This window comes from Somniosus microcephalus, chromosome 11 (genome assembly GCF_052327205.1).
Source record: "Somniosus microcephalus isolate GS21.2 chromosome 11, FLI_Smic_1.0, whole genome shotgun sequence".
Classification (NCBI taxonomy): Eukaryota; Metazoa; Chordata; class Chondrichthyes; order Squaliformes; family Somniosidae; genus Somniosus; species Somniosus microcephalus.
Genome location: NC_140997.1, coordinates 3,607,538 through 3,619,242, shown reverse-complemented (window position 1 = coordinate 3,619,242; position 11,705 = coordinate 3,607,538). Strand labels below are relative to the sequence as shown.

The 11,705-nt window shown below is 52.6% G+C and overlaps 1 protein-coding gene across 3 annotated transcripts in view; it reads right to left on the bottom strand.

Annotated features, from left to right (window-relative positions):
• Window positions 1–278: 278 nt before the first annotated feature.
• Window positions 279–11,705, bottom strand: part of nsmce1 (NSE1 component of SMC5/6 complex) — a 30,952-nt gene continuing 19,525 nt past the window's right edge. For 2 of the 3 annotated variants that reach the window (XM_086000056.1, XM_086000057.1), the window contains exons 3-8: window positions 6,725–6,846; window positions 5,599–5,676; window positions 4,257–4,403; window positions 4,032–4,148; window positions 1,551–1,671; window positions 738–884 (exon numbers count right to left, since the gene is read on the bottom strand). In XM_086000056.1, coding sequence (XP_085856182.1) covers window positions 808–884; window positions 1,551–1,671; window positions 4,032–4,148; window positions 4,257–4,403; window positions 5,599–5,676; window positions 6,725–6,846 — 662 coding nt within the window. In that variant the 3' untranslated portion in view covers window positions 738–807. Of the gene's footprint in view, window positions 885–1,550; window positions 1,672–4,031; window positions 4,149–4,256; window positions 4,404–5,598; window positions 5,677–6,724; window positions 6,847–11,705 lie in introns of all 3 variants that reach the window. The other variant, XM_086000058.1, reaches the window with a different exon arrangement.

Sequence of the window (11,705 nt, the reverse complement as noted above, 5' to 3'; positions counted from 1 at the left end):
CAGATTCAATAGTAACTTTCAAAAGGAAGGGGAGAATTTCACAGGGCTGTGGGGAAAGAGCAGGAGAGTGGGACTAATTGGAGAGCTATTTCAAAGAGCTGGCACAGGGTCAATGGGCCGAATGGCCTCCCTCTGCGCTGTATCATTCTATGATGCTCAGTTTAGTGTAAGCCTCTAATTGTGGTGAATAACAGACGAAGTCCTGTTCTTCTTCCTCCTCTCGGGTTGTGTTTCAGTGCCGCAGAATGTTTTTCAGGACTCACGGTGTGAACAAAATGGAAGTTTTAAAAAAAACACAAGTTCTTTTATTTTGTTTACATTTTATTTAGTGACAGATAATCATTCCTTTTTCCATTTCATGGTGCCTGTTGATGGAAACAAGATTTCAGTTTAGTTCCCAACACTGAACCTTTGTCTTAAACTGGATCCCCCTGGAGAGGGCACGGGTAGTCCATGACTCCTCACACCCCCAGCTCCCGATCTCACGAGACAAGGCTGAGAGCAAACTAGCAGTATGGGGGTGAGGGTCTATCGCCCCTCAGAGCTGCTGCACAGTGGGGGCGACCCCATGTGCCCTGCACAGTTAACGTAACACAATGTAGTTAAAATACAGGGTTCAGAATATCAGGGTGGTGTCACCTCCATGGCACCAGCTTACTGACAGCAAGCGCCATCTATCGCAGGCTAATGCCTCAAGTTCAATCTCGAAACACAACTCAATTCCCCCCCCTTCCCTCCCCTCCCAATCCCCCCCTCCCTCTGCAGATTTGAAGCTGCCATTCCATTGCTGCTTTTTCTCCCGGCGCCTCATTCCCGATATCGGTGTCGCATCTTTGGCGTGGAGGAGGGAGGGGGCATGGACGACGGCTCAGGCTTGTTGACAGCTGGGTGAAGAAAAGAACAGGGGTTAAGCGAGCAGTCACAAGAGATTTGTAGAGTTACTTTGCAAAACAAACCCCGGAGCATTACTGTAACCCGTAGAATTGAAATAAAGAAGCAAGGCAGTGAGGGCACGACCCACTGATGTTGGAAAGAGGTGAGCTCAGTGTAAGTGGGAGAGTTCCGGTTCCACACCGGTGAACCCCATATTCTGGAGCGGTGCTAGTGCGAGAATTCAGCAACATATTTTCAGTTACAGGCTTGAAAGATAATTCCTGAACCATATTTACTGTGAATAAACACATTTCTCAGTGCTGCCCTGCGACAGACCAGAATCCACAGAGCGTTTACCCGTAACAGCCCGCCTACAGAACAGAAACAAGTGGTTTGGCAAATGGTACAAATCCCTCACGTGAATTATCGATTTTATTTTGTTGGGTTCCAAGGACGGTGCAAATCTGCGCGCATCCGACTTTAATATCTGCGTTCTGTAAATATCCTCCCACCCTCTACATTCCTTTGGAAACAGAATTCAACAGTCTGACCTTGAGAGAGGCAGCATCGAACCATCTGCACTCCAGCTGTTTAGAGGTGGATTAAATGTGCTCTGTGACCAGGACTAATTAACAATTATGCACTTTATATAATCTAGTTGACTCATCAGCCATTACCTGGGATCTCATGAGGCCAGAATTGCCTACATTTTGGACAGCAAGGGTCCTCCCGACCGCAGAAGTATTTTGCAGCACAAGGGAGATGAATTTTTGCTCCACAGACCTCACATGTTTGGCCCTGGAAGCAAAATGCAGTTTAAAGACGTGTTATTAAACAGCTGGGATAGTGGAGACAACACTGAGGGAAGAGAGCCACACACACTGGCTAGGCTGAGGAGCCTGTTTCTATATACAGTATTGCTTTAACAATGTCCAATTCCCCTCTCCAACAATTACACTAAACTCCAGCAGAATAGATTCAGAACAGATCTAGCAGCTCAAGACTGGGCATCCATGAGGCGCTGTGGGCCATCAGCAGCAGCAGAATTGTATTCCACCACAATCTGTAACCTAATGGCCCGGCATATCCCTCACTTTACCATTACCATCAAGCCAAGGGACCAACCCTGGTTCAATAAGGAGTGTAGAACAGCATGCCGGGAGCAGCACCAGGCGTAACTAAAAATGAGGTGCCAACCTGGGGAAGCTGCAACACAGGACTATATGCATGCTAAAAAGCGGAAGCAGCATGCTATAGACAGGGATAAGCGATCCCACAATCAACGGATCAGATCAAAGCTCTGCAGTCCTGCCACATCCAGTCGAGAATGGTGGTGGACCATTAAACAACTAACGGGAGGAGGAGGCTCCATGAATATCCCCATCCTCGATGGTGGAGCCCAGCACGTGAGTGCAAAAGACAAGGCTGAAGCGTTTGCAACCATCTTCAGTCAGAAGTGCAGAGTGGATGATCCATATCGGCCTCCTCCTGAGGTCCCCACCACCACAGAAGCCAGTCTTCAGCCAATTCGATTCACTCCACGTGATATCAAGAAACGGCTGAGCACATGAGATACAGCAAAGGCTATGGGCCCCGACAACATCCCGGCTAGCGTGCTGAAGACTTGTGCTCCAGAACTAGCCGCACCTCTAGCCAAGCTGTTCCAGTACAGCTACAACACTGGCATCTACCCGACAATGTGGAAAACTGCCCAGGCAAGTCCTGTCCACAAAAAGCAGGACAAATCCAATCCGGCCATTTACCGCCCCATCAGTCTACTCTCAATCATCAGCAAAGTGATGGAAGGTGTCATCGACAGAGCTATGAAGCGGCACTTACCAATAACCTGCTCACTAATGCCCAGTTTGGGTTCCGCCAAGACCACTCTGCTTCCAACCTCATTACAGCCTTGGTCCAAACATAGACAAAGGAGCTGAATTCCAGAGGTGAGGTGACAGTGACTGCCCTTGACATCAAAGCAGCATTTGACCAAGTGTGGCATCAAGGAGCCCTACTAAAACTGAAGTCAATGGGAATCGGGGAAAACTCTCCACTGGCTGGAGTCATACCTAGCACAAAGGAAGATGGTTGCAGTGTCCTGGGCCCAACCATCTTCAGCTGTTTCATCAATGACCTTCCCTCCAACATAAGGTCAGAAGTGGGGATGTTCACTGATGATTGCACAGTGTTCAGCGCCATTCACAACTCCTCAGATAATGAAGCAGTCCATGCCCATTTGCAACAAGACCTGGACGACGTTCAGGCTTGGGCTGATAAGTGGCAGGTAACATTCGCACCACAGAAGTGCCAGGCAATGACTATCTCCAACAAGCGAGCATCTAACCACCTCCCCTTGACATTCAACGGCATTACCATCACCGAATCCCCCACCATCAACATCCTGGGGGGTCACCATTGACCAGAAATGTAACTGGACCAGCCACATAAATACTGTGGCTACAAGAGCAGGTCAGAGGCTGGGAATTCTGCAGTGAGTGTCTCACCTCCTGACTCCCCAAAGCCTTTCCACCATCTACAAGGCACAAGTAAGGAGTGTGATGGAATACTCTCCACTTGCCTGGATGAGTGCAGCTCCAACAACACTCAAGAAGCTTGACACCATCCAGGACAAAGCAGCCCACTTGATTGGCACCCCATCCACCACCTTAAACATTCACTCCCTCCACCACCGGCGCACCGTGGCTGCAGTGTGTACCATCTACAAGATGCACTGCAGCAACTCGCCAAGGCTTCTTCGGCAGCACCTCCCAAACCCGCGACCTCTTCCACCTAGAAGGACAACGGCAGCAGGCGCATGGGAACACCACCACCTCCAAGTTCCCCTCCAAGTCACACACCAGCCTGACTTAGAAATATATTGTCGTTCCTTCATCGTCGCTGGGTCAAAATCCTGGAACTCCCTCCCTAGCAGCACTGTGGGAGTACCTTCACCACACGGACTGCAGCGGTTCAAGAAGGCGGCTCACCACCACCTTCTGAGGGCGATTAGGGATGGGCAATAAATGCCGGCCTTGCCAGCGACACCCACATCCCATAAATGAATAAATAAAAGAATGAGAACTCTGATTCACCTTCCTTCCTAGCCCCGGAGCAAGGACAGAGCTCCCCCTCTCCCTGTGGGTGTAAGGTGGCAGTACCTGGATTGTGATGTTGTGGCAGATGTTGCACTCCTTCACTAGGTCCTGGTACATGTTGCGAATGTATTGTTCAAGCTCCATAATGCAGCGAGTGCTCAGAATGTACTCACCATCGCTCTGACGAGGGAAAAGCAAACAGCAAACTCACCAGAATATTCACCACAGACAGGAAAAAACTTGCATACACACAGGTGAAAGTGTATCCTTGTTTCCACAGACACCTACCTCACAGAGCCACTTGTCCTGCACAAACCGCTGCAGCACCTGCTCGACTTCTTTCTTCTTCATTTTCTTGGGCTGCAGTTGATCAGACAGGTTCAGGATGTCTGTAGAAGAGACCATCCCACTTTCCGACTCCAGAACCAGGTCCATCTGAAAGAAAGAGCTTTAAATGCAAGTCTGAATCGTGTGAAACTGCTCCCAATCATCCAGCCAAGCTGCAGCCCATCACCGTCAGCTAGCAGGTTACTGTTCAGGTGGTGTGCCCCCTCCTCATTTTTCAGCCCCTTCTTTACTCGCCTAACCCGACACGCGTGGAGCGGCAGGCAGGTGCCAACGCCCCGGTCAATCTCTGATTCTTCCAGCAGGGTATGGGAGCCGGTTCCAGCGATGAAACCGGGAGAGGCTGAGGGACGTACGCCGCTCTCCCGTAAACCAAACAAAGCAAGCTGCGATGTGAAAACACAAATCGACACGGCCACCCGAGCGGTCACTCAGGAGCAGTACCTGGCTGATCATTAAGGTGCAACGTTTGTCTACCTGGGATTGGGGGCTGATTGAAGGAGCTTGTCTGGACAGAAGAGCAGATACTTGTCTTCTTAGGCAGTCCCTCGGAACCGAGGATGACTTGCTTCCACATTAAAAGAGTTCTCCGGTGACTGATGCGTCCAATGCAGGACCTACAGTCTCTGTCACAGGTGGGGCAGACGGTGGTTGAAGGGGCGGGTGGGTGGGGTGCTTGGGTTGACGTGCGCGCCTTGCGCTGCCTGCGCTTGGCTTCCGCTTGCTCCCGGCGAAGAGACTCGAGGTACTTGTACACTGGCCTTGAGAGAGCAGCTGGTGAAAGGGCCTCGGTGTGAATCAGAACGGTCAGCTCGAGGGTAACGCTATCAATCAAGGTCTTAAGTTTTACAGGAATCTTTGGTTTATCCGGAGGTTAACTGTCCGGAATGCTTGAGCCACCGGCAAAAATCAGGAGTCGGTTCAGTAAGTTTTTTTTCTTTTCATTGCTTTTTTTTCACCAGTCAGGCTCTGCAAGGTCTAGCTAAAGCTGTTGCTTAGCTACAGAGATGCTTGCAAGCTACGGCTGACTGTTTAGAAGCTGTTGCTAAGCAACAGGGTTTGTTGCTAGATACGGAGCTCAAAAGCTTCCGTATGTTTTAACATTAGCGCTGGTTTGTCCGGCAGTTTTGATGGGACAGCAACAGCTCGGTGCCGGATAGCACAAAGTTTCCTTGTGCAATTTCTTCAATCTTAATCAAAACTGAAGAGGTGCGGATGAAGTTTAAACATCAGACTCATGCTGCATTTGAAGTATGAGGCATGGAGGAGACGGGGTTGTACTCACAGTTTTCTTGAACAATTCCAGTTCAGTTTCTGTGTAATCGAATGCCATCCTGGTGATCTCAGTCTCTGCAAGATTAATCTGGAGATAGTGCAAGAGGGAGATTAATGGCCAGGTACAGGCATCCGCAGTCCGAGAGCGCTCTCTGCACGTTGGTCAGCTGTGCAGACACAAAAGGGCAGCTATCCGAGAGGGGCGGTCTGGGGACCACAGCGGGAGCGGGGGGGGGAAGGCGCGGTCGCGGTCTTGCATGCAATGATCAGGTCAAGGTTCAGCTGGCAGGCCGGGGTCAGGATGTTCAGGAGCATTACACCCCCCTACACGAATCGTGTGTGTTTTAATATACATCATTTTCAAGCCTGGATTCTCCACACATTTCACCTTTTTTAAGCCACTCCCTGCCCCCTCACCCACCCACCCAAATAAATCAGGAAACTCTTGCCCAGTGACCGTCAATGCTGTTCTTCTAATTGGTTCGCAGAAGCTGGGCTTGCTGGCATTTCAAACCCCCCTTCCCTCCAAAATAGCAGCCCAGCCAAGAACGAGCACAATTTAATCAAATGACAGCACGTGCAGGGCCTCGAGAGCCCCGAGCAGAGGCTGAAGGTGTAGAAAGTACAAGCCTGGACAGTGAAGGCCATCCACGGTCCTGGTGATGTTCAGCTGGAGACAAAGCAAGAGGGTAGGATTCAAATTTACAAACTCCCCAGTCCAGCAACAAAACAAGAAATGTGTAAATCAGAGGGAGACAGCGGTTTGTGGCTGGCATAGAACTCAACCTACAGTGCAAAAAGGGAAAGGCTTCTACAGCTCCTGTGGCTGGGTTCAGGAACTCTTCCACACAGCGCTGGAAAACAGAGAGGGTTATACGTGGCGGGGTGTGGAGCTGTGAGCATCCTTGCGACTCAGTCCTGTTCCTTCATCTGCCGAGGGGACAGGGAGTTGAAGGGGTCGGTGCCACTCTTGGTGATGGTTAGCCCACAGATCTGCTCACTGTATCTGTAAACAGAAGTTAACCTTTCCCCACTGCTAGTTGTGTGTGGTTATTTCACCACAGGGTAACTGTACAGTCTGCTCCCCCCCAACCACCAGAAGCGGAAGCCACAAGGACACCACACTTTCCACTCACCAGAGCATAATGCTGCCGTCCATCGTCCTCGCTCATCCCCTTCCTGATCTCCATGAAGAGAGGCTGCAGATGGCCATTGATATTTTTGATAAACTCATCCAACTGGTCATGTCTGTAGTGCACTGGAGATTGAAGAGAACAATGACACGTTTCAGCACAGGCTTATGTCAGTGACAGACATTGATCCGTCCAGGGGAGAAGCCATGCGGAGGGGAATGTACTTACAATCTCTCTCACCAACCTCCCCCAATTAAACTAATTAATTAGGCAAAAGGGGGGGGGGAAACACTTTCAACAAGTCTCCTACTTTATAAGAGAAATTCAGTATGTTGCTAATACATTGCCATTGCCACTGCATTCAGACAGAGCAGAGGCACGAGGAGGAGCCATTGCTCAAGGCCAGTAGCGAGCAGGGGGCTGGCTCTTTGGTAGGGTGGGAGCAAGTGGCAGATGTAGGGCCAGGTGTCACAAGGGAGGAGGTTTGGGAGGGTGGGAGGGAGGGGGGCAAATGACAACCAAGGGCTGAGAAAGAGGCGAGCTGTGGAATGAGTGGCAGGAGGTGGGGAGGGCCGCAGAGACCAGTTCGGTCTGAATTGGGGACGGGTCAGCAAGTTACGGGGTCAGCAAGTTGCAGGGCCGGTGTTCTGGAAGGCCTTTGTCTCCGGTGTAAATGGGGACAACTGTCCCGGTGTGTTTATCCAGTGAAAACAACAGCCTATCGGAGGAGCGGGGAGGTGTGCAGTAACAGAAAGACAGAGCCACAGCTCATTCTACACCTAAAGCAACTCGTAAGGAACACTGGGTGTTGGAAGCACACAGCAGGTCCTGAAGTATCTTTGAGAACAGACGGGTGTGCCGGGTCACAAGTGACGGGGATTCCGTTTGTTTCAGTTTACTGGTGTTTTGACAGGGGGTTCCACACCTGAACTGTGCACCTGACTTTTCTCAGTGTTTCTGGATTCCTCTGCACTCCCAGCCATTTGTGTTTTTAAGTCCAGAGCTGCCGTATTTCCCTTTCCATCTCTGCAGCAACTCCTGCTATTTTGCAGCATCTTCCGCCCAGCCTTGGTTACACGGTGATTTAACCCAAGCTGAAATGTGTTGTCAGTGAGGTTTTGGGGGGGGGGGGGGGGGGGGGAGGGGGACACTGAAAGACAGGCCAGCGATGGCTCAAGTGAACCTCGGAACACTGCGTCTCACTTTAAAACTGTGACAGGACAAGCAAATATAAAATATTACAGTAAAATAAAGCCAGCTAAGAGTAGTCCTGGTGTTTGAGTCAGTTTTTTTTATGGTATTAATTGTGATTACATGAGCTGTAAAACAAGCTGAATCCCTGCAGCCCGAGACCCTTCGGATAGGATACATACAATCGGGAATAATCTACATTAACTGGCGAGATTGAGCAGAATGAATTTAAGACAACTTCTGTGACTAAATTAAAAACCTGGAGAAGCATCTGCAGTGCTGACATATAACCAGAACCTGTACTATACTGCCAATGACCATCTGATAACAAACCAGTAACCAAAGTTGCTGTCATTTAATCAGCAGCTTGATAAATTCTCACTGGACAGCATTCCACACACTGGTCCTGTTGGTTATCTGCACCTCTCTGTACTTTTAATTTTCACAACCGCAGACTGAGCTGGAGAACCATCTGAAACACAAACTATTACAAGCTGCAAGCGTTTTGTTTAATTGGGTCTGTCGTACAGATCACATTGTGTTTTCAGACACACGGGAGGCAAGCCGAAATTTCAATGCTATTGCTACAATGGCGAGCCCCCTCAGTGCGCTCCGCCCCCAGCTGGAGGCTCTGGTGCCCAGTCACAAGGATGAGAGTTTTAAATTTGAGGCGTTGCAGGACTGGGAGCCAATGTAGGTCGGCGAGGACAGCGGGTGGTGGGTGAGCGGGACGGTGCGAGTTAGGACACGGGCAGTGAGGACAGGGGGTGGTGGGTGAGCGGGACGGTGTGAGTTAGGACACGGGCAGTGAGGACGGGGTGGTGGGTGAGCGGGACGGTGCGAGTTAGGACACGGGGCAGTGAGGACAGGGGGTGGTGGGTGAGCGGGACGGTGCGAGTTAGGACACGGGGCAGTGAGGACGGGGTGGTGGGTGAGCGAGACGGTGCGAGTTAGGACACGGGGCAGTGAGGACAGGGGGTGGTGGGTGAGTGGGACTTGGTGCGAGTTAGGACACGGGGCAGTGAGCACGGGGTGATGGGTGAACAGGACTGGGTGTGAGTTAGGACACGGGGCAGTGAGCACAGGGGGTGATGGGTGAACGGGACTGGGTGCGAGTTAGGACACGGGGCAGTGAGCACAGGGGGTGATGGGTGAACGGGACTCGGTGTGAGTTAGGACACGGGGCAGTGAGCACAGGGGGTGATGGGTGAACGGGACTGGGTGTGAGTTAGGACACGGGGCAGTGAGCACAGGGGGGTGATGGGTGAACGGGACTGGGTGTGAGTTAGGACACGGGGCAGTGAGCACAGGGGGTGATGGGTGAACGGGACTTGGTGCGAGTTAGGACACGGGGCAGTGAGCACAGGGGGTGATGGGTGAACGGGACTGGGTGTGAGTTAGGACACGGGGCAGTGAGCGCAGGGGGTGATGGGTGAACGGGACTGGGTGTGAGTTAGGACACGGGCAGTGAGCACAGGGGGTGATGGGTGAACGGGACTGGGTGCGAGTTAGGACACGGGGCAGTGAGCACAGGGGGTGATGGGTGAGTGGGACGGTGTGAGTTAGGACACGGGCAGTGAGGACGGGGTGGTGGGTGAGCGGGACGGTGCGAGTTAGGACACGGGGCAGTGAGCACAGGGGGTGAGGGGTGAATGGGACTGGGTGTGAGTTAGGACACGGGGCAGTGAGGACAGGGGGTGGTGGGTGAGCGGGACGGTGCGAGTTAGGACACGGGGCAGTGAGGACAGGGGGTGGTGGGTGAGCGGGACGGTGCGAGTTAGGACACGGGCAGTGAGGACAGGGGGTGGTGGGTGAGCGGGACGGTGTGAGTTAGGACACGGGCAGTGAGGACGGGGTGGTGGGTGAGCGGGACTGGGTGTGAGTTAGGACACGGGGCAGTGAGGACAGGGGGTGGTGGGTGAGCGGGACGGTGCGAGTTAGGACACGGGGCAGTGAGGACGGGGTGGTGGGTGAGTGGGACGGTGCGAGTTAGGACACGGGGCAGTGAGGACGGGGTGGTGGGTGAGCGGGACGGTGCGAGTTAGGACACGGGGCAGTGAGGACAGGGGGTGGTGGGTGAGCGGGACGGTGCGAGTTAGGACACGGGGCAGTGAGGACGGGGTGGTGGGTGAGTGGGACGGTGCGAGTTAGGACACGGGGCAGTGAGGACGGGGTGGTGGGTGAGTGGGACGGTGCGAGTTAGGACACGGGGCAGTGAGGACGGGGTGGTGGGTGAGCGGGACGGTGCGAGTTAGGACACGGGGCAGTGAGGACAGGGGGTGGTGGGTGAGTGGGACGGTGCGAGTTAGGACACGGGGCAGTGAGGACGGGGTGGTGGGTGAGTGGGACGGTGCGAGTTAGGACACGGGGCAGTGAGGACGGGGGTGGTGGGTGAGCGGGACGGTGCGAGTTAGGACACGGGGCAGTGAGGACGGGGTGGTGGGTGAGCGGGACGGTGCGAGTTAGGACACGGGGCAGTGAGGACAGGGGGTGGTGGGTGAGCGGGACGGTGCGAGTTAGGACACGGGGCAGTGAGGACGGGGTGGTGGGTGAGTGGGACGGTGCGAGTTAGGACACGGGCAGCGGAGTTTTGGATGAGCTGAAATTTATGGAGGGTGGAAGATGGCAGGCCGGCCAGGAGTGTGCTGGGATAGTCACGGCAGGGATGAGGGTTTCAGCAGCAGGTGGGCTGAGGCAGGGGCGGCGACGGGTGATGTTATGGAGGGGGAGGTAGGCGGTCTCAGCGAGGATATGGGACAAGAAGCTCAGCTCAGGGTCCAAGAGGATGCCGAGGTTGAAAACGGTCTGGCTCAGGACCCCACAGCCCCCGGGTCTCCTGTGCTTGTATATTAAGATGGTAATTTATTGGTTATGTTACTGGACTAATAATCCAGAGAACAGGAGTTCACATCCCATCGTGGTCGTTTGAGAATTTAAATTAAGTTTAAAAAATCTGGGAATAAAAAGCTGGGATCAGTAGTGGTGACCCTGAAACTACCAGATTGTCGTAAAAACCCAGCTGGGTCACTGATGTCCTTTAGAGAAGGAAATCTGCCGTCCTTACCCGGTCTGGCCTATATGTGACTCCAGTCCCACACCAACATGATTTGCTCGGTCACTTCAGAGTGCAGTTAAGAGTCAGTCGTCTCAAACTCGCTACAAACACGGACTGCAGCGGTTCAGGAAAGCGGCTCATCACCTTCTCAGGGCAACTAGGGATGGGCAATAAACACCGGCCTTGCCAACGACGCCCACATCCAGTGAATTTTTTTAAAATCCCTTTGCAGTACTTCTTTACTGATGCTCACTCCCAGGCTGCACAAAAACTGCTGGATTGGATTCATTTTCTGAAACAGAAAAGTATGGTCTTTCTCAACGGCAGAGGTGCTAGAATCGGTCTCAGGACCCCAGAGGGAGAAAACCAGCCAGGCTCTTGCACCCGACCGCTATCCAGTGACTGCTGTCGAAAGAGGCACATCAGGTGATGCCCCAACAGCTGAATATCCTGCCAACACTTGCTGATTAGGCTTACACCCGAGGAATGGTGCTTTTGGGTAGGTACCAGAGGGTTGGCAGTACCCGGGTAACTGTACCAGATACAAGTCAGTGCCTTCAGGAGAGAAGGGGCGAAAACTCAAACACAAAGTGAGTGTGATTCACATCGTTAATGAGCTGATGCTTATTCTAAACTGCAAAAGCAGTGAAAAGCAGAACTGCCAAAGTGACCAACAGCGAGAGGGTGCCTCACAAACTTACCGTCTCATTACATCACCAAATGATTTCGCATCACTTC